This window comes from Panicum hallii, chromosome 1, assembly GCF_002211085.1.
Source record: "Panicum hallii strain FIL2 chromosome 1, PHallii_v3.1, whole genome shotgun sequence".
In the NCBI taxonomy this organism is placed as follows: Eukaryota; Viridiplantae; Streptophyta; class Magnoliopsida; order Poales; family Poaceae; genus Panicum; species Panicum hallii.
Window position 1 is genome coordinate 4,600,755 of NC_038042.1, and position 22,831 is coordinate 4,623,585.

Below are 22,831 nucleotides of genomic sequence, written 5' to 3' on the forward strand. Positions count from 1 at the left end.
AGGAGGGGCCTCCGATCGAGCTCCGCGACGGCCGCGCCCAGCTGAGCAGCGGCGGCAGCGCGGCTGGGCTGTGCCTTTTCGCGTGCGTATGTATGCACAGGCGGTCAGGGACGCTGCCTGTGTGTGTACGCGACGAGGGAGGGGAGAGACAACTCAGGCCTTAACCTCCTCCTCGCCCGCCTGCCCGCCTACCTACCGAGGGGAGGAGGACGGTGGTTGGCCGCCGCTGCCCGCCTCGTCGTATCCTCTCGCCTTCGTTTGCCCGTGGCAGGGCTGGCAGCTGGCGTCGCCCTCCGCGTTTGACCTGCGGTTCCCTGATCGTCGTTAGCGTAGTACGCGTTAGATCCTGATGAATTTACCCCACGGGTGCCAGGATCGTTGCTGCATCGAGTGCCAACCTTTTGCTTAGCACATACTACTACTACTGTTATCTCCCAAATGCCAAGCTCTCGCGAACCGCGCTCATCTTAATCTTCCATTGGAGGAAGTGTCATTTCTTTCGCCTTCCAATCTGATCAAACTTTTGACAATTTTAGAATTTGGTGGCACAGCGAGGGGGCCTCAGCTGAGCTAGAAATCTCGATTTCTTCTCCACTTTTTTTTTTTGAAAACTTTCTTCTCCACTTCGAGTATGGTGCCTCGAGTACATACCAACACACAACAAGCGCAATCAAATCAAGAACAAACACTACCACTCTACCAGTACACTTGTACCACCGGAGTGTACAGCAAGCAACAACCAGGACCCCGTTTAGCTTCTGGCACCGCAAATCGCTCCAGCCCAGTGTACAGAGCAAAGGCAGGCGCCTACCAGCTGGCTCACGATCCATCGACAGCTGATCCGCTAATCTCACCGCGGCCACAGGCGAAACCGTCCAGGTTAAGCGACCGGCCACCCCGCGGTTTCTTGAAGAGGATGCAGCATGATCTCTAACAAAATCCGCAATGGCCTGGCCCCCATTTCATAACCTTTATTCCACCGAAGACGTCCGGTTGCGTCCAGCCGAGAGGCGTCAACCGGCGCCATCCTTGTCAGCTCCACAGCACCCGGAACCGGGGGCGCGGCCACCGGCGCGGACCGAGGCACATGGGGGGAGAGACGCTTTGCTTGCCCCTGCCCGCCCCCTGCATGTTGATCAGCAGACACCGGGCCGCAGGATCTGGAGGCAGCTGAAACAAAGGAGCAGAGAAAACTAGTTTAGTGGTTTAGTCGGGAACCCAATCACCAGATCATCAATGATCAATGGCAGCACCGGCGGAGTAGATGCTGAAGTTAAATGAAGCAGATACTAATGAGGTTAATTATAAGCAAGTGTCCACGTAATCATGGGAAAGGTGGCGCTGGTGCAAAATTTCCAGCATCTTTGGCAGCTAGTATAGCACCATCCATGGTAGCTTTTAGGCTGCTAGCAACAATATATAACATGATACAACATTATTCATGGACCATGGCCATTACAACAACTTACCCTTTTGTCCCAACTTGTCCCAAGCAAATTGGGGTAGGTTAGAGATGAAACCCACAGAAAATAAGAATAAGAAACATAAAAAGGATACAAGCCAAAGAAAGAGTTAGGGATTAAACAAAAAGTAACAAAGGTCATGGTTCAGGTACGTTAATTGCTAATCTCCAAGCGCTCCTATCCATAGCTAATTCCTTAGCGATATTCCACTCCTTAAGGGTCTCTCTTGACCGTCTCGTCCCAAGTTAGTCTAGATCTACCTCTACCTCTCCTTACATTATCGCCCCGCTTTAAAACTTCACTACGCACCGGCGCCTCGGGAGGCCTCCGTTGTACATGTCCAAACCATCTCAACCGATGTTGAATCAACTTCTCCTCGATAGGTGCCACTCCGACCCTATCTCGAATCTCTTCGTTCCGGACTCTGATCCTGTTTGGCACAGCTGAAACTTGTTCAGAAGCCAGCTGGTGGCTAGCTGGCCAGAGAAGCAGCTGGTTAAAGAAACAGCTGGTCACAGGTCCTGTTTGGCACAGCTGAAACTTGTTCATAAATTATTAACAATTAATATATCATACAATTAATCATAAATTATTCTTAAATAAAATAATGATAACTTAATTATAAATTAGATAACATAATAGAGTGTCATTGCACAAATAAATTAGGTCGGCGCGGTGTGCGGGGGGCGGCGCGGGGGCGTCACGGGGGCCGGCGCTGGGCGGTGCGGGGGGCGCCGGCGTGGGGCGGCGCCGGCCGGCGCAGGGGTCACGGGCACGGGAGGATTGGATTGGGGAAGAGACGGGTGGAGAGGGATAAGCTGGAGATAAGCTGGTCCGCTCCGGCTGCTGGAACCAGCGCGTTTTCTCGGGCTGTTCGCAAGCGCTGCTGCGGGAAGCTGGTCCAGAAGCGGAGCGTTTGGCCAGCCCGCGACTCTTAAAATTGCTCAGAAGCTGGCTCATAAGCTGTGCCAAACAGACCCTCTATCCCTTCTTGTATGCCCGCAGAACCAACGCAGCATACGCATCTCTGCTACACTCAGTTGCTTAACATGTCATCTTTTTTAGACCAACATTCAGCACCGTATAGTATCGCCGGGTGAATCGCCGTCCTACAGAACTTATCTTTTAGCCTCTGTGGCACCTTCTTGTCACAGAGAACGCCAGAAGCCTACCGCCACTTCAACCAACCGGCTGAAATTCTATGCCTGGCCATTAATTTTCTAAATTTGTCTCCAGAGGTACGTACAGACACACTGGACATGAAAAACAAAGGGAAAATTGAAACAGATCTCACCATGACAAACATGGAAGGCACGGCATGAAATGGTCAGTGCTCCGGAAATTCACGCTACAGTAAACCATGCTAGGATACTAGAGATAGCCAGTGCTGATTTACTCGACCATAACCCCACGGTACGTTGGTACCTGATAAACAAGTGGGCAATCAAGTGGTCGGGTCTAGTGGAACAACTGCCATCAATTATGCAAATCAAATGAATGCTCCAACAGGTTTTAAATAGGGGAAGGGCCAAACTAGATGTCAGAGAGACTACGCGACAAAAACTCCTGACCAAGCTCGTGAGCTTATTATCCTAGGTCGGAACAGAGCCATCAAGAAAAAACAGCTGATGAGGTGGTGCTAAACAAAAGGCACAGAGAAAACAAATAAAATGCTAACAATCTATTGTCAGAAAACCATTATGATGCAATTAAACAGGATAAGTTTGGAGTAATACATAAAAACTCAGCTAAGACCACACATGCAAAATCAAGTTTCACCATCTTGATCAACAATTCACTCACAAGTCACCGAGAAACGACAATCTGGATCAACTATAGGAGCAAAACCCCAAATACGTCATAAGAAAGTTGGAGGTGCCATTATATAATGGATTGTAAGACATGATTACACTAAGCTAGAAAAGGAACAAAATTATTAGTCATCATAAAAGAATTACATATTTATTTGGAAATATTAAATGAAAAGTGTACAAACCTTATCAAAGTAATGAATTTTTAAAGCAAATGTACAAGTGACCTTACCTTTTCATTAAATAATTATGTTTCAAAAATTCTTCACCCAATCAGTGGTAATGTGGTATTGTGTGCATTGTCTCACCTATACTCCTTTCACAGAATGACTCTTCAACTCCACCAGATTAGCTAAGACATTGAGATATACTGTCTGATCACATGAGGGCACCATCAGGTTGTGATCAGGACAGGGGCTCATAAAGTCGTTATTAAGTAGTATGCAAGCAGAAGCTACCAGGAAAGTATGCCATAGTAATATTGAAGTTTCTCAAAAGAACAGAGTTAGTTTTTAGTACATCTACTTGACTAAGAGCAAAATTATTCATAAATGGCATGAACGAGGAAGAGAGGTGGTTCCATGAAGAGATGCTGCTTAGACAACCGATTCTCCCAACGAACCTGAATCTAGGTGTAAATATAGTTTTAAACAACACCCTGCTCCCTTGTCCTTCAACCTAACCAGGCAGCCTTTGTCATATTATCATATATGCTCCTCATATTCCACTTCATTGAATATGCTTCGCTCATCCCAGAGTCTACAGCCATCAACAAGTTGTAGTCATGTGTTGACAGCTAAGAATATATAGCCTTAGCATAATTCTTAGCAGCTAGAAAGAAAGCACCCCATGGGCTGTCAAGGTTGCTCAGTGTAATTAGAAGATATTTCTATGTAAGTTATAGTGCAGTCTAGGTCGTTCAAGGTACCCACAACAAACTGGCCAGATGTATCTTAATTGATGTTGCACTTCCATTTCCTGTTGTCAACTTTCAGATCGTTCCCAGATTCAATGGATCTGCACTCCATCACTGGCAGCACTTCTCCAGTAATTCACAAAGCCGTTCTATCAAGCATCCACCTTTGTCCAAAGGTAGGTTTACTGTAAACCCACAGTATTTGTTGCCTCTACAGCAAAACATGAAGAAAGAAAGAATTCAAAGAAAAGAAGCGCATGTTAGTCATTCAGTTTTCAAGTATAAGGTATAAGGATTCGTACATGAATATACAATGTTGCATTGATCTTCCCACTGACATGATTTCGGATTTCCAAAGTGCTTATTCTTACCATTGGTCATCAATTGAAGTACTAAAGGAGCAGCGGGAAAGGTCCAACCCTTTTAGGAAGAAATGTGTGATGATATTAGCATAGTGTTTTTCATGACAAATCTACTTATCTCAGTTTCATACAGCAAATGTATATATGCATAAAGATATTGTTGGTCAAAGTAAAATAGTTTCATTGCATGCATTCTAGTATATTACACTTATTCTTAATTGCTTAAATGCATCATGCTAAGGTCAACTGGAGTGTAGAGCCAGGAATAAGACAGTTTTGCCTACATATTTAGACATATTACCATAGTAATAGCCAAACCATGCCTTATAGGGGACACCTAAACAAAACACTGATAGGGCTTAATAACAAAAGGGAGACAGTGTCGTGTTGCATTTCCCAGTATAAGTCTTGACATCAGATGAAAATAATATACTTCCTAATGAATTTTAAAATGGTGTATCAATCAAGATTTAAAGCCATAATTTACATTACAAAATCAAAGTTTATCCAGAACAGCTATGCATAAAGAGGGCTTGCAAACAGTGATTTAGTCTTTGCAATTGTATCTGGCAGTCCAAGCAAATATATTATTGTGTGACAAAGTAACAAACACAATACCGATCTATTATGCTCACAACATTTCTTTCCACTTCCTTATCGCCAAACGGTAAGAGATGAAACAGTATTACAGTTGCAGCATCATACCCATGTAGAAATGACATTAGCCTGGAACATAAGAAATTTTGTTAAATTTGTCAGTACTCCTAAATAACAAACAGAATATACTGACAACAAGAGAACAGTATATTCGAAATACCTTTCACTTTTTATGCTAAGCCACCCACATGATACTATTGACACTGCTTTGACAGTTGTAGTAGTTGATCTTGCAAGCAAGTTAGCATCTTTGTTGATACTTTATATGAATGTGTCTGATGTTCCATAGGGCAGTAAAGCTAAGGCTACAACACCACGTAGAATCTTCTACTTTCAGCATGCCTTTATGTTTTCAGCTAATGGTTGATGTGTCATATTCCAGAATTATTAATGCAAATGGTTTTGGTTCCAGTTTCCAACAGCCCACTATCCTTGATATTGCCTCTTTAGTATAATATAAATCAAAGTTTGCAGGTAAATTACTTTCAGTGACAGAAAAGAGGCATCATCCTGAACAGAAAAACACCTTTCTTCTATTATGGGAAACTACAACAATGCAAAAAAGTAATGAGAACTGAAATAATGGATCACTGTAAGTGACAAGTTAATAGCAAATTCACTAGGCATTTATGACCGCGGAGTAAACTAATGATTTTCAGGGGAAACAAAGTAAATTTGTTCATTCTACTTGAAAATGCTGAAAGCAAGTCAAAATGCAGATCATGTCCATCTGTTCACAACTATGATATCAACATTTGTAGCATTTAACAGCCCATCTACTACAAGCCTTTTGGCCATGAAATATTTTTGAACTTTCTCAATTCCAAACGGAAGGTATAGCCATATCGGCCGAAAAAAAGATGAAGGCAAATGTAGCTGAAGATAAAAATAAGTTACTTTAGCTGTCTCTTTCCTCACAAGAGGGAAGGAAGTAAAATGTTGCTATATTACAGCACAACTGCAGCGAGCTGCCGCCAGATTTGGCAACAATCCTCAATCACCGGCAACAAGCATGCAGATACGCAGATCAGGGCATAGTAATCATCATCAGATCAAGTAAATAACAACAACAAACGTAGTGGAGAGAGTTCATGTTGGCTACAAGAGAAGGGAAGAACCAAATATTTTTCTCCTTTTCCTCTTTCTCTAAGCAGCGGCTCAGCAGAGCTCGACGTCACAGCCGCAGCGCCGTGAGCCTGAGGTCGTCCTCCTCGTCGCCGTACCACCCCACGCCGGCTCCGCACCCGGCGCCGGCGGGCAGGTTGAGGTCGAACGGGAGCGGGAGCTGGCAGGACGGCGAGGCGGCCGCGTCCGTGCAGTCGTCATCCACGACCGAGGCTGAGGAACCGCAGTCGCTGCGGCAGTCGCCGTCGGGGATCGGCGGCGGCGGGGGCCGCGGCGGGAGCACGGGCCGTGGGCGCGCGCCGCCGAATGACTCTACGGTGGAGCTGAGGCTGCTGCAGGCCGGCCTGGCGACCGGCGGCGTCGAGACACCCGGGGTGGTGTACGGCGTGTACGCGGCGGCGGCGGCGGGCATGCGGTGGTGGGCGGCGGCGGCGGCAGAGGCGGGGAGCGGGAAGTTGGTCTTGGCCTTGGGCCCGCGCAGCATCCGCGCGGCGGCGTCGTAGGCGCGGGCGGCGTCCTCGGCGGAGTCGAAGGTGCCGAGCCAGACGCGCGCCTTCTTCGCCGGGTCGCGGATCTCCGCGGCGTACCGTCCCCACGGCCGCTTCCGCACCCCGCGGAACCGCGACTCCACGTCACAGTCCGCCGCCGCCGCCGCGCCGCCGCGCCGCATGCCGCCGGATGCGCTGGCTCACGGTTCCAGGCCCGCGAGGGTAGAATCGGGATCGGAATTGGAGCTGGGGATTTGGGAATCGGGGGGAGGAAGAGGGGGAGGGGAGGAGGGAGGAAGGTGGGGAGGAGTTAATTGGAAGGCTTGCTTGTTTGCGCTGCCACCGCCCACGACGCCCACCCCACCCCCACCCGCTCGCCTCCCACCACCACCACCCCCCTCCCTGCCCGCCTTGCCTTTTTCTTCTCTCTATCCTCTCTTCTTTTTTTTCTTTTCCTTTCCTTTTCTTCCCCCCTTGACCCTCCTCCTCCTCTCTCCTTCCTCTCTAGACATCGATTTTTTTTTACGATTTGGGAGTAATTTGCTTTTTAGCTTTGCTTTGTTTTCTTTTGATGACGCTTTCTTTGGCCGGTCGACGCGCACCGGTTTTCATCTGTTCCCACACAGGAAAGGAGAGTACGGGCACGGTGGGCCGCTTCCCGTGACATGCAATGTTAGCATCGACATGTTCCCTACGATTGATCTTGATCTTGCTTGAAGATGTCTGGATTTTTTTTCTCTAGAATCAACTAGCGCGCATTTTTTTTCTCAGTGCACAACTAGGCATGTATTAGACCAACCACAAGTCCACAATGTAGCGAAAAGACGATGCTTAGATAGAAGAGAGACAGATAAAGCATCGATTTTTACAATTATGATTACTGAAACTAAGTTCAAAAAAACCTGGCGGCAAAGATATTGGGCGCATCGATTAACAAAAATGCTAGAATTATAATAAGTACAACACCGGCTACTGAAATAAAAAACAGTTTAAAATACGAATGCACATGTTAAGTTTAAAACTCGGATACTAAGGATCTATCTGGTTGAGCTAAAGTTGAATGTTAAAATTTAATATTTATTTTATATTTCTCGCTAAAAATTTTTATTTTTCTCTCGAGTTTAGCCTACTAGTTAGTACTTTTGTTTGGATAGATTATTGTTTGGATAAATTAGTACTGAAATTTAGTATTTTTAGATATTAGCACTTGAATCCAAACACCCCGTAATATCAGGCTCATTGCTAGCTTGTCTCACCAAAGCACGATTCGCTCTTTTAACTATTTCATCTTTCCTCTTTTACTTCTTTCATTTCACTTTCCTTCCCCCCCAACGCTCTTCTTAGTCTGCTGCGCCTTTAGTTTTGTATCCGTATATTTTCTGTCCTCGCGTCTCGTGGCCTCCACTCTTCGTCTCTTCCCCCGCCGGCCGCCGTGCTGTGCGGGCAGGGCTGGCAGCCTCTGCCACGGCGTGCCCTCCGTGAGCGTCTGGTCGTGGTCGGCCACTGCCCGCCCACATCGCTGCCTTCTCTCTGACGATGGCTGTGACGACGGGCGCGCGGCGGAGACCGGCCGGCGAGGGGCGGCGTCGCCCGGTTGGTTCGCCAACCAACACCAACCAGAGCCGTGGAGAAATTTATTACCCGCGAATCCGGTGGGCTGCGCGTCGCTCGCCGTGGAGCGGCCGCCGCGGCGGCCTGCGCTGCGGGGACTACGGGTGGCGGCGCGACTCCGCGACTGGCGCGCCATGTGCTGCTAGCTGCTGCTGTCCGGCGCGACGTGGGCAGCGTGGCTTCGCGTGAGCCGCGCGGCGTGGCCGTGCCGTGCTCGTGCATGCATGGGTGAAGGGTGCGTGCGTGCATGGGTGCTGCCGCTGCCTGCCTGCCTCTGGCCCTCTGCGCCGCCTGCGTGAGGCGAGGGCGAAGAGGAAGATGAGGCTCGCCTCTGCGCTGACAGCTCGCCGCGTTCCATGGCTTTTTTTTTCGCAGGCTATTAAATTGGGTCGCGCCAACAGGAAGGAACGAGCTTCCCAGCTGCTCGAATCAAGAGGAGGAGGTTTTCTTGAAACTTGTATATATTTCTGAGGTTAGTGAGCATAGTCATGGATAAGGCCATGTTTGGATGAATGGGAAAGAGAAGGAGAAAGTGCAAAACTTTTGCTCTTTTGCACCTTTTTTGCATTTTTGGATCCAAACACCCCAAAGTGCAAAAGGACAAATGCTACCGTAATTTTGCTAATTATGGATTAATTAGGCTTAATAGATTCGTCTCGTCATTTAGTCCTCATCTATGTAATTAGTTTTTAAATTAAACTATATTTAATACTTCTAATTAGCGTCCAAACATCTGATGTGACAGGAGCAAAAATTTTACCATTTGCCCTTTTGCCATTTGGGGGTGGATCCAAACATAGCCTAAACATGGCAAGATGGCAAGATGGGCAGCTTTGAAACTTGCTTCTCGAATCTCTCTCTCTCTTGCGAAACTTTAAGGGGCTGTTTGGATGCCTGCCTTAAGCGCCACACCACGCCTAAGGTGCGGCGGCCGATTTGGCCGCTACACCTGTGGCAGAAAATGTGTGGCGTGGCGTGGCGTCTTAGGGTGTGTTTGGTTCAGCTGTGGATTTTTGAAAATCTGATTTCTGAAATCAGCTGTGAGAAAAGCTGCTGTGAGCTGACAGCTGTGAAAAAGCTGAAAACTGTTTGGCTAAAAACAGCTATCAGCTGTGGATTTTTGTAAGTAATATCACTTATGCCCCTAAGATCCTATTTATATGCAAACTAATCAGATGGATAATTAGATGATGGTTTTGGGGAAAAATCATTTCTTTTGATGTTATATACAAATATAGCTGATAGAAATAGAAAGGGATCTCATATAATAAATAAAAAATATATTTGAACTAGAATTTAAATAAATTTGAACATACATTAAATAATTAAATTCTAAATATTACAACCATGTGTTCTCTATACATCCTTTTCCATTCTTTTCTTTTTTTAACATTTTCACCTACAGGGCCCACACGTCAGACAAAGGGCTTTATCTTCTTCCTCTGATCCGTGCTCGCACGCCTGTCCAGCCCGAGCGCCGTCATCGAGCACCACGTCGCCGGCCGGCTCGGCGTCGTCGTCCAAGGCATCGAAGATCGCGCGGTCCTTCGGCTTGCCGAGCTACTTCGCGCCATCTAGCAGAGGAGGAGCGACGACCTTCACCTTGACGTGGTGGCAGCCGAGAGGATGGGGTGGGGAATGAGGACGGGGCGGAGGCACCGGCGGCAGTGGGTGGAGGCGGCCGGCGGGCGTGCAGGGGCTGGCCGGTGGCAACCCAAGCCGAGCCTGAGCCGCTGGATCTGGAGGATGGGTGCCGACTGCGGCGCTCGCGGCGTCGGCCGCGGGAGAGGCGGCGCGGCGGTTGGGCGTCGAGCGGCTGGCCGGCGGGGTGTCGAGCGGTCGGAGGCGCGAGCTCTGTCCTCGGTGGCCAGGCTTTTGTCGATGGGTGGGGAAAAAAGAAAGAAGCCGAACCGGTATGTTGTAACCGATGGCAGGTGGGTAAATACCCACCGGAATCGGTGAAAATCTGGGGTACGAGCCGCTGCGGCAATTGAACTGGCGGAATCGACTACGTCCACGGAATCGCTGCGCCCACCGGAGCCCTTTGGTTGCGTTCTCGGATTCTTTGACGCGAATCGGTCCCAGAAATCGGAACCAAACGGACCCTTAGGCAGGCATCCAAACATATTCTAAATTTCTTATGTACTCCTACACGTCTCCAAACTTCCTTCTTCTCGTATCCAAAAGCTGCCCACGGTCCAAATCTAGGTCGCTACATGCTCACTGTAACTGTGATCCTGCGAAATGTTCACATGATGCCGTACTTGACAAGCACTGTATGAGCCTGTAACTAACTGTAAACCTGTCAGGTTTTTGCAGAAAATTAAAATGGAAGCCGATGCCGATGCCATCATCGCAGAAGCATGATCTGCGTGCGACTGGCCAGTCCATAATAACGTTACAGTAGTATTAACTTGCACGGCACATGAGCACGGGTCATGCCGGCCGCCGTGAGTGTCCATGTGATGGGCGAGCATGATGGGCGATGATGCGCGGTGAGGTAATGATGATCGGACGGACGACCGGATCGGGCGCGCGCGGCCGGCCGGGGGTGCGCGCGGCGTGCCTGCCGGTTTGCCGGCGCACCCAATTCCTTGCGTCCGGAGCGGGAGGGAAGACCACGCACGCACCAGCATCATGAGAATTTGAGAGCCAGCAGCCGGCCCCGACCTTGCCAAATGATGCCCAACAACTGCACGAGATAGATATTCCAGCAAACGAGTATAGAGTAATAATAATAGAATAGCATTTTGTTCCAATTCCAACATGGTAACGATATTTTAACCTATGCAAAAACCACGCGTTAAACGATATTTTAACGGTGAGGGAAATGGATGGTCTTCTTGTTTTTTTTTTTTTGAAAGAGAGGGAAAGGGATGATCGACAACATCGCCTAAAGAAAAGTAAAAAAAAGAAGAAGAAGCTGGATACATGAGATACTCAAGTCAGTTTGCGCCGGTGCTTAATTAGCATGTGCTAGCAGCAAGGTGTTCAAGGCACCGGTGGTTTTGCACTTGCACATTGGTGCTTAATGATGTGACAAAATTTTCTCTCATTAAGCACCCACCTTTCACTGCGCATGTCCTAGCAGGGCCTGGCGGTAGTGCTGGCTATCCGACAGTTTACATGGAAAGAAGCAAAGAGCAAAAACGCCTCCTCTCCTTCTAAACTGTTTGTGGGAGTGGACGCTTGCTTGGCTGGTCTGCAAGTTCGTCTTCGTCATCGCCTCGATCGACCACTCTTCCACCACTAATTCGCGTGGGTGGTTCTAGATAACAATCAGCAGGCTTGGCGTTGGCGTGTGGTTAATTAGAACTAAACAGCAGAGCTGGCATCACCATCTTCGCCCCAGGCCGTAAGAGCACGTAGTCCTGTTCGTGCTGATCATCACTCGTAAAAAAACAATATGCAGGGACATTCTATTTTTTCTGGAACGGTTCAAAATGTAATCCGCTTCTGCAAATGGAGCAGGATTACCGTAACATTTCACCTAATACTGAAAATATATCTTTTAGGATAGGTGATGGTATTACCTGTGCCTAGAAATGACCATCATTTTTAGAGGAGCGTGATACCACCCGCCTCTAAAAATGCATTTCTAGAGACGGATGATAGCATGACCCGCCTCTACAAACAGTTCCACTCAAAAAAATTATAACTTTTTCATATGATCTCGGATGAAGTCAAACTTTATATAAAAATTGTAGAGATTGATGAGATCTACAATTTTATAGTTGATAACTTTTTCATTTAAGATTATTTAATATTTCAAAAAATTATTATAAGTTAATTAATAGCTATAACTATACAGTATTTCATACACCTCAAATCATACTTTGAGGTTTCCACGATCTTAACCTTATATATATTGAAATACTTGGCATATTTTTGTATCTACAGTTCACAATAAGCATATTGTAGAAGTTCCACTTTTTTAATTTGTTTTGCTATATGTAGAGATTTAAATGAATTTTCGGAATAAAGTAAAAAATATTTTTAGAGGCGGGTGACGACATCACCACCTCTGGAAACTATTTCTAAGGATGGGTGATGGCGTCACCCGCCCCTACAAATCAATTTCAGAGTTAATATAAAATAATAGCATACCCCATAGCATAAAGTGATTGTACAGTGTGGTGGAGAGAAAGGTATCCGCAATGCTTGAGTTATGCGGCTCTAACCCCCGGTGATGTAAGTGTACATATTTCATCAAAAAATTGTACTCGACAGTACAGGGGCCTGTGGTGGTGGCTGGTTGGCTGCAATATTTTTTTATTTTTCTATTTTTGATTTTTTTATTTTTCTAAAAATTGATTTGTAAGGGTGGATCATACCATGATCCGCCTTCATAAACCGATTTGCATTTTCAGGGACGGACGCATTACTCACCTCTAAAAATAGTACTTTTAACTGCGAGAAGTAGAAGCGGGTAGCGCAGCCGTAAAATACATTCTTACCCCATCCATAAAAACTTTTTTAGTAGCGCATGAAAGCGTAACACCGTACCCTACTCGCTCTTGCTCACCGCCCGGCCTGCGTCGCGCCGCACGTGTACGCACGACGTCGGGTGTCGCGAAGACTGATTGGGGTACGTGCAAGAACTGGCATCTCATTATGTCATATGGACCCGCTAGTTGTTGCATTATTCCTCAGTTTTATAGATTTTTTAGTGCGAGTTCAATTCTTCAGCCAGTTTTTTTTATTTAGGACCTGTTTGGATCCACCCCAAATAGCAAAAGGGCAAATGGCAAATTTTTGCTCCTGTCACATCAGATGTTTGGACGCTAATTAGAAGTATTAAATATAGTTTAATTAAAAAACTAATTACATAGATAGGGACTAAATGACGAGATGAATCTATTAAGCCTAATTAATCCATAATTAGCAAAATTAGGTAGCATTTGCCCTTTTACATTTTGAGATGTTTGGATCCAAAAGTGCAAAAAAGTGCAAAAGAACTATGCACTTTCTCTTTCTCTTTTCATTGGATACAAACAGACCCTTACAAATAGCGCAACTTGATTCTGCTTCTTTCTAAGAAAAATGTCGCGACTTGATAATCCTGAAACAATATTGCAAACTGAGGATAACGACTATTGGATTTGTATCATTTATGCAAATGTACCCATCGGACCCAACCGTTTTTTTTTTGAAAGGATGTATCGGGACCAACTTAAATTGGCCTTTCCAGGCCTGTCGCGTGAGGCCCATAATCAATCTGGGCCTTCACCGAAGCCCAAAATTTGGAATTCGTGAAGAAGCTCGTGCCCCTTGAAGCTCGGAGGCGGAGTACGTTCTCCGCGCAGTGCCTCCCAGCGTCCCAGCGCCGCCGCGGCCTACCGTCGTCGGGGGCCGAATCCGACGTCCTCGCCGCGACGCAGCGCGGCGGTGCCTGAGGCGGATTCCCGCCTCCTTCAAGCGACACGGCGTCGCAGTCGGGGTGCAAGCTTTTGCAACCCCCACCCGATTCGGCTGCCTCCGCGCCGCCAACTCCGCGCGCCGGACGGGACCCCGCCGGCGACACCAGGGGACGCCGGCTCCTCTCTCTCTCTCTCTCTCTCTCTCTCCCCGACACGGTGATGATCTGGTAGGGCCTCCAACTCTACCGCACTAGCAAGTATACTAGCGTACTGCAGATCTTCCCGTACCGCTCTAGGGTTATTAGGATTCCCACTTTGGAATCGCCTAAACTTCCTTGAGTAAATTGCTCTAGACGCATCACGCATGAACATTTTACTCCTGCAAATACCCAATTATGCTGCTAATCTCAGTCGTGGATTTTTTTGTGTGTGTTTGGGTGGGGGGCGGGCATCGCCGCAAACATGGATCTTAATTCTTCATACGTTCAACTGGTAATTCATCTCACGTTATTCGAGTTGTTTGCTTTGCCAATACTTTATTTGGGCCTCCCAGCCAAAATGCACTAACAGAGCTGCTCAGAACCTTGCATACTAAAATTTAGGCCCTGAAACTATAAGCTAACACTTGGAAATGTAACTTCTCAACACCTTGTTTTCCTGCGTTTCCTTCCTTATCAGTGTCCATTCTGCTACCTGCGACTTCAGGTTCTTGGTTTTAAGATTTTACTTATCTACTTGACCAATAGGCTCTATAATTTCAACTATAAAAGTCGCAGAATGGTAAGATGGACTACTCTATTGTACATATATCATATTTCCATTGTTCACCTGTCATAATCGTTGACCTTTGCACCAGTACACAACATATCCAACACCACTATCCAACATAACCAGCAGTGAAATTTCAGTCTTCTGCTGAGCATTCTAGCTTGAATGAGGCCGCGGATTTGGAAAACTAGTGCTGTATCGCAGTAACATCTTAGTGATGGCTGCCTCCTTGTTGCAAATTGACCAATCCAAAGTATGTTCCAGAAGGACCCTTGGCCATAAGGGATGCATGTGTGCCCTTCTCCACGACTATTCCTTTCTCAAGCACGGTGATTAGGTCACAGTTCTGGATTGTGCTGAGTCTGTGCGCAACCACAACACTTGTCCTGCCTACCATCACCCGGTCCAATGCCTCTTGCACCACCTTCTCAGACTGGCTGTCCAGTGCACTTGTAGCTTCATCTAGTAGCAAGATAGCAGGTTGCTTCAGGATAGCACGGGCAATTGCAATCCGCTGCTTTTGACCTCCTGATAACTGAACACCCCGCTCACCACACCACGTGTCGTATCCATCCTTGAGGCTGCTAATGAAGTCATGTGCATTCGCAGACCTCGCAGCACTCTGAGTCTCTTCCTCAGTGGCTGTTTCAGTGCCATATACAATGTTCTCTCTGATGGTACCTGCAAAAATTGTTGGTTCTTGGCTAACCAGTCCAATGTGCTTTCGTAGGGCTCGTAGGCTATATGTTTTGATGCCTATGCCATCGATCTCTATTGTCCCAACAAGGGGATCGTAGAACCGCTCGATGAGTCCAATGATGGTTGACTTGCCAGAACCACTTTGCCCAACAAGAGCTGTTGACTTACCTGGCTGGATGCTCAAGGAGAATCCTTTGAAGATGATCACATCTGGCCTTGACGGATATGCAAAATCAATTTCTGTAATGTCCACCTTGCCTTCAAGATTCTTTGGTTTGTATCCTTCAGGGTTGTCAGGGTCAATTTCTGTCTTCCTGTCAATAATAGAAAAAACTGAAGTGACTGCATCAGCACCCTTGGCAAGGTCTGTTGTCATGCTACCTGCATCTGCTATCACACGTCCTGTGCTTATCAAAATCAAGAAGGTCTGAAATAGGGCCTTGGAAGTAAGGCGGTGCTGAGCCATGAGTACTCCACCATACCAAAAGGTGAGGGCCCATACGCATCTCAAAATGCTCATGGAGATACTGAGCCCCAGACCAGCAAACCAGGACTGCCTGATACTTTCCTTGCGTGGGCCTTCCTGTGCTTGGTCAAAGAGGCGTAGGATGCGGTCTTGGGATGAGAAAGCAGTTACTGTGCGAAGATTAGCAACTGCCTCAACAGCTAGCTTGCTACATTCAGATTGTGCTTGTAATGATTTCTTGGACATGCTCTTTAGTAAGGTACGACGAGCATAAAAGCAAATGATGATAAGTGGTTGCACTACGATCATCACAAGTGCCAAACGCCAAGCGATTGCTAGACTCATGATGCAGGCAATGAGCACTGCAGAAGCTGTTTGGATGACGAGGGACATTCGATCACCAACGAGTGATCTCACCTGCAAAAACAAATATGGTCAGGAATTATTCTTCTCTGATTTCTAATAAACTTCATTTCAGTATCTGGACTTACAACGTTGGCATTCTGGGCAAGCTGTGCGCATATGGCGCCACTAGAGTTCTCATCACTGTCGAACCACCCAATCTCAAAAGTAAGAATTTTTGAAATCATCTGTTCTCTTATCCTTTTGGTGAGGTATTCCCCCATGACACCAAAGTTGTAATGTTGCGCAATGTTGATCAGGAATGAGACCAGTGCAAGGCCAACGAAGAACAGTGAGTAGATTCTGGTTTGATCCTTCATCTCTTTATGATCTGTCAAGAAGTAGATCGAGACCATGCTGCCCATGGCGTATGCATACACAGGTTGTATGCCTCCGACCACAACTGCACTGAAGCTTCCCATCAGTGCTTGCTTCCACTCTGGTGCATTAAGCATCAATAGCCTTCTGAAGGATGGCACAGGAAGCTTCAGCTCTGTGTTGTTGCCGTTACCTTCATCATTGCCCATGATGGATAGTGTTGTGATTGACCCGCTTGCTGTGGATAACCTCTTGCTCATACCATGGCTGCTTGATTGCCGCATAAGAGATGTACTTCTAGTTCCATCAACCTCTTCAGAATCCATTGACTCTTTGGTCTGTTGAAGGTGGACAAGAGATGAGTAGAGGCCATTCTCATTGGCAATGAGCTCATCATGGGATCCCAGCTCCTTGACCTCACCAGACTGCATGACCGCAATCGTATTTGCGTTTTGGATGGTGGATAGCCGATGGGCAATGACAATAGTTGTTCGACCCATGGAGGCCAGTTCAAGCGCCTCCTGCACAACACGCTCTGAATTGGTGTCCAATGCACTGGTGGCTTCATCAAGGAGAAGGATCTTAGGTGACTTTATGATTGCTCTAGCAATAGCAATCCTTTGCTTCTGTCCTCCAGACATTTGGACACCATGCTCACCCACCTGTTTTAGTTCTGTACATGGTTAGTGTCCAAGTATGAGCAGCATTTTATATTTATTTATTAGAAGAAGATATCTAGTTTCAAGATCATTGGTTTGGTGAATATAAAACAGACAAGTATCATGTAAAGCTAGCTAACGTTTTAGGTTGTAACCATCTGTAATTTGTAGTGACAAAAATATAACCCAAGTTAGTATTTACACATATATTTTGAGTTTGATGTTTTTTTTTGCAGTATTTTCCTCTTCTTATCTGGGAAGCTACCTAGCGTTATACTTCCAACCATACAATAACTTTTTATCCTTTTGAATTTAAAGTCATGTCTTATATACTTTTTTTTTTCAAATTTATATAGTTTGCTTCTTGTTACATCGCGAAGTGTTCAGGGGAAGTTGAAGCATCAGGACAACAGCAAGTCTTCACACATTGTCCAGGATCGTTACCTGCGTGTGGTAGCCCTGCGGCAGCTGGGAGATGAAGTTGTGGGCATTGGCCACCTTCGCCGCGGCGACGACCTCCTCCTCCGTCGCGTCCTCCTTGCCGAACAGGATGTTCTCCCTAATGGACGTCGCGAACAGCGCTGGCTCCTGGCTGACCAGCCCCATCTGCGCGCGCAGCCACTTGAGCCGCAGCCGCCGGATGTCCACGCCGTCCAGGCTCACCTGCCCCTCCGACGGATCATAAAACCGCTCCACCAGCGCGATCGCCGTCGACTTCCCTGACCCGCTGCTCCCCACAAGCGCCACTGTGTGCCCCGCTGGCACGCGCAGGCTGAAGCTCTTGAAGATGGGGTTCTCGGGTCGCGACGGGTAGCAGAACTCCACGTCCTTAAATTCCACCTCGCCGGCGACCCTGGCCAGCTCCTCGCCGGCGTTGCTCTCCGAGTCGATCTTGGGCACCCGCCGGATCACCTCCAGCATCCTCTCCGCCGCCACGCTTGCCTCCGCGAAGTACTTGATGTTCGACAGCCCCAACCCCAGCGCTCTGCACATAAGGTTTGTCAATTGCGTCGGCATCTAAGCATGGAGTTGAAGGTAGCTGTAACTACGTACGAGCCTCCGATGACGATGCTGGCGGAGGCGGCGTAGACGGCGCCGCCCTTGTAGCCGTGGGACATGATGAGGCGGGTGCCGTACCAGATATTGAAGGCGAAGATCGCGAAGGCGATGCCTTCGCTTCCGAGGGCGACTCCCTTGGCGAGCCCCTGCTTGATCCCGAGCCGCGCCGACTCCTCGAGGGCGGCGGAGAACCGCGCCGCTGTGCTGCCCTCCGCCACGAACGAGTACACGGTGCGCACCGACGACATGGCCTGCTCGGCGATGGCACCCGGGCGCGTGTACTGCTCCCTGATCCGGCGCGCGAGGCCGATGAGGATGCGGCCGTAGAGGAAGCCGGGGACGACGAGCAGCAGCGAGGACGGCAGCCCCACCAGCGTGAGCCGCCACAGCAGCGCGAAGCCGACGGCGTAGCTGCCGACGAACATGGTGGTGTTCACCACGAAGTTGGGCACCTTCTCGCTCAGCGCGTCCTGCACGGCGAGGCTGTCGCTGGAGACGCTGGCGATCACCTCCGACGTGGAGCTCGCCCTGAGGTCGAAGTACTCCACGTCCTGCCGGAGCACCGCGCTCAGGTACCGCGCCCGCATCCGCGACGACTGCCGCTCCGCCGTCCGCGTCCAGCAATACCCCTCTGCACGCACCACGCACACAGGGGGTGTCATCAGAGGCAGTCACAAGCGCCGCCATTGGCGTGCAGGCGTAATTGCAAACCGAGAGCTCACCCAGGAACGCCATGGTCCAGTTGGCGGCTGCCAAGATGAGGAGATTTCTTGCGTTCTGGTTGAGGCAGTGTGGAATTGGTCAGTACGTGATGGTGTTCATGTGCCATGGCTAAATGGTGCTAGGAGCCTAGGATTGGAGGTCAGAGATGCGATTCGTATACCTCGTTCATCCTGGAACGAAATTGCTTGAGCCGGTCAGGGCTGCTGCCGACGTCGTTGAATATGCGGCTGGCGATAAGCATCGTTATCGGCGTCGACATGCCGTCGCCCATGGCGCCCACCAGGCCCAGCACCATGAGCGCGACGTCCACGGCGTCCGCGTGCATGAACACTGACGCGAACGACCGCAGCATCGGCGCCGCCTTCTTGGTCTCCACCGTCTCCGGTGGCCCGTCCTTCCCCATGTCCGGCAGGCAATGGCTGGGTAACTGCACACGCCACGCCGGAGGTCTTTAAATTTTTTTTCCTAATCGCTAGCTCATAGTGAACATCCGGGTCTTTAAAGTTTTCAAGTGGTTGGTTCTAAGTGAAAGTCCATCTCCGCAATTGGACCTAGAGTAAACAATGTTAAAAGTTTACAAAGATTTAGATGATTATTTTGAGAGTTTATGGACCTAGTAGATAAAAAATCCAAAATCTAAGAAGCTCAGATACATTTTAGTCCAAATGTTGCTATCTGGTTTCAGCCATTACTGATTTAGGGAAGGAAAGCTGAGCCCAGGTTCCTTATTAATTGACGCTTTTCAGAAGGGGATGTTCAACATTGTGCACTAAGGATAAGCAATTCAGGTATCACAAAAAGGCAGCGTATTATCCGTCTTCCAAAACCTAATTTGTGTCCTTTTTTCTAAACACAAATTAGACGCAGATGCTCACGTACGTAGACACACATTTAACCCTATGAATACACACACATACGGCGACTATCACTGAAAAATAATAACTCGCATAAAATACGAGTACCTTGCTAAGTCAGAAATTTGAAAGGAGCAAGTTTCTTTCTAGCGAAATGATGGACTATCAGCACAAACAATATTGGCTTATGAACCTAAGACCAACTGATGGAGATCTCTCTGCCAATCAATCATATAATATTTTTTCGGCCGCCAGAACAATATAGTTTTCCGCAAAGTGATGACACATCATACGTATACTCCATTTTTCCCCTGAGGGGTCCCTACTGCACTAGCGCATAGAATGCACAATGCAGGCGCGCTGCTGATTGACTTCTTGGTTTCTGAAACTAAAATTGCATCGCCTGCACGTCATCCCTGGAAGCTAAACGAGGGATTAGGTGAGGAAAATAAGCCACGGCAGCTCAATGGGTGCTGCCTGTTTAATCGGATCACTGCACATGTAGCTTCGTTAATTACGTTAACGTGGTGACGCCATTTCTCTTCTCGTCGTTCGTAGTTAAAGAAGAGTCAACTTCTAGAAGCAGGCTGCGTGTTCATCTAAAATCTGAGGTCAACTTACTTCTGTTGCAGAAACGACAATCGTGGCATCTCCAAAGTGGCACGGCTTTGCTGCAGAGCTAGGATGTAGCATCGTATATCCAAGAAACGTCCAATAGACAGATTCTAATCTTAATTGATTTGCATTCCATGATCATATTTGTGAATGTTTCTCTTGAAGAAAAAAATATTGTGCTCGAGGAAAAAAAATACTCCACTCAAGAAAAAAAATGCTCTATGTTAAATAATAATGTCCTTTAAGTTGATCTGAGATCCAATAGTCCAGAAAATGACCTGCAAATAAGCAAGCTCTAAATCGCCTTGTTAGATATACCCTAATTTTAATTGCAATTTTAAATTCAATAATAGAGACTACCTATATTTATGAGGAATTTCTTAGTGCAACGGTGGCAGAGGAGTTGTCATGTACTCTTAAAATTGAGCCTATGATGAGGTGGATATTTCACAAAACAATCATCTCTTTCTCTGACCTTACTCTCTCTCCCCTCATCAGCAAAATTATATGTGATATTATATGAGCTGATATATAGTTAACATGTACTACCTCCCTTCCAAATTATAATTTATTTTAGCTTATATATATATATATATATTACAGAATAGTACAGAACAGGTCTTTCATCCACCCCTTTAGTTCCGGCCGGGGTTGAGCCCGGGACTAATGAAAGTATTAGTCCCGGATCCAACGGCTAGGGGGAGGGGGGCTTTAATCCCGATTGGAGTCTAAGAGTGCGTTTGGTTCAGCTGTAAGCTGTGAAAAAACTGCTGTCAGATATCTGCTGTGAAAAAGCTGTTGTGAGATGTCTGCTGTGAAAAAGCTGAAAGTCGTTTGGTTCAAACTGCTGTGAGTTGTCGACTGTGAAAAAGTTATATATTATCTTTATGCAAATTGACAATATACAATATTTCTTTGTGATGACCAAATTCTTTTTTCTTTAAATCTTTATTTTTATATATATGAAAATATTTGGAGTTAACTTTTTTGTATTCTTTTTTATTTTTATTTTCCTATATATGAAAATATTTATTTTCTTATATATAAAAAAATTAAAAGGGTATATATGTGACCAATAGTAGGTGTGTAGTTTTCACAAATTCGAAAAAGCTGCAAAAGCAGGGTACAACCTGCTTTCAAATTTGCACTACAGAAAAGCAGCTTTTGCAAAGTAGCTACAGAAAAGCTGAAACAAGGGGTTCAGCTTTTGCTTTCAGAAAGCTGAACCAAACGCAGCCTAAAAGTCACTCTTTAGTCCCGGATGGTGATACCAACCAGGACTAAAGAGTCACCTTTTAGTCTTGGTTGGGGTTACCAATCGGGACTAAAGGATTTTTTACCAGTCAGTTTAAAATGAAAACATCCCATTTAGAATCATATATGTTGTGCAGTTGGGGTGGTAAGGAGACTATACGCGAGGTAGGAGATCTTGAGTTCGATTCCTGTAGACCGCAGAGGTAGGAATCATAGTTATAGCAAAAACTATGCATTAAAAAAGTCAAAACAAATTGTAATTTGGGACGGAGGGAGTAGCAACCTGCACAATTATACTTTGGAAGATTAACATGAAAAAATGAGAAAAAATTATATTAACATATAAAAGTGGAGAAAAAGAAAGGAAAATTGAGAAAATTGACCATAAGCTAAAGGAAGCGAGCGGTGTTGATCAGAGTCAATACACATTCGATAATTTTGTCAGTATATTACTTTTTTGTATGTATAATTTTGTATGGTGGGGTTGATCTATTTTTAGCAGTGGCAGACGGCCAACATGGCCAGGCATGGCGCACGTCATGTCTAGTTTTTTTCAACAAGAACCCACTACCCTCCACAGCAAGACCGCGAGAAGCAGCGAGAGCTAGCTGAGCGGGAGCGGCACAGCGCAACCTGGGGCGCGGAGTGACGGACTGACGGTGACATAATCTAAGGTCCCCTTTGTTTACGGTGGTGGATTATATAATCTGAAATAAATATATTTTCAGCAGCTTATAAATTATTGTAATTTAAAGGGTGTAGATTATATAATCTGATGAATAAACTGGAGTGTTTATTTTCTTGTTAGATTATTTTTCAGCTTAAATTTTAAGTGGATTATATAATTTATGGGCAAACAAACAGGCCTAAGGCTGCGGCTCACTACTGACATGTTTGCGATCTGGTTTGGAAGAGCGGCGCCGGCTCACCTTTAGGATATAGAATCCGCCACACCTCAAATTTCATGCGTCCTCCGCCACGGATTATTATTTATTGGATGTACTATCCTATCAAAATCATGATGAAATCCATTTTTCATTTCTTTAAAATGAGCTATAATGCCTACTATCATCCTATAAGATTTCAACTTAATACTCCACTTGTTATGGAAAAGGTCAAATCTTAAAGGGTAGAATGGACAAATTGACATGGTTTTGGAAGTAAATCGGACAAAAAAATATTTTAGGAAGTTACTTTTACACATTTGGGTTGAGTAATTTA

General features: G+C 46.6%; 2 protein-coding genes across 2 annotated transcripts; both read right to left on the bottom strand.

Moving 5' to 3' along the window:
• Positions 1–6,072: 6,072 nt before the first annotated feature.
• On the bottom strand, positions 6,073–7,251 carry LOC112877239 (ethylene-responsive transcription factor 3-like). Its single transcript, XM_025941479.1, has one exon. The coding sequence runs from the start codon at positions 7,002–7,004 to the stop codon at positions 6,384–6,386; it is 621 nt and encodes a 206-aa protein (XP_025797264.1). The 5' UTR covers positions 7,005–7,251; the 3' UTR covers positions 6,073–6,383.
• A 6,499-nt stretch (positions 7,252–13,750) lies between these two features.
• LOC112874744 (putative multidrug resistance protein) lies at positions 13,751–19,632 on the bottom strand. The gene is made up of 6 exons (XM_025938292.1): positions 19,048–19,632; positions 18,887–18,941; positions 18,159–18,795; positions 17,550–18,090; positions 16,218–17,108; positions 13,751–16,143 (listed from the first exon to the last, which is right to left on the bottom strand). Exons 1-6 carry the CDS (start codon positions 19,288–19,290, stop codon positions 14,773–14,775), a joined length of 3,738 nt encoding a protein of 1,245 aa, XP_025794077.1. The 5' UTR covers positions 19,291–19,632; the 3' UTR covers positions 13,751–14,772.
• Positions 19,633–22,831: the final 3,199 nt, after the last annotated feature.

Coding starts and splice junctions, on each gene's coding strand:
- LOC112877239 (XM_025941479.1), bottom strand. CDS start 7,004: ATGCGGCGCGGCGGCGCGGCGGCGGCGGCGGACTGTGACGTGGAGTCG.
- LOC112874744 (XM_025938292.1), bottom strand. CDS start 19,290: ATGGGGAAGGACGGGCCACCGGAGACGGTGGAGACCAAGAAGGCGGCG. Junction 18,942..19,047: donor TTCGTTCCAGGATGAACGAG/GTATACGAATCG, acceptor TGCCTCAACCAG/AACGCAAGAAATCTCCTCAT. Junction 18,091..18,158: donor AGCATCGTCATCGGAGGCTC/GTACGTAGTTAC, acceptor CCTTATGTGCAG/AGCGCTGGGGTTGGGGCTGT.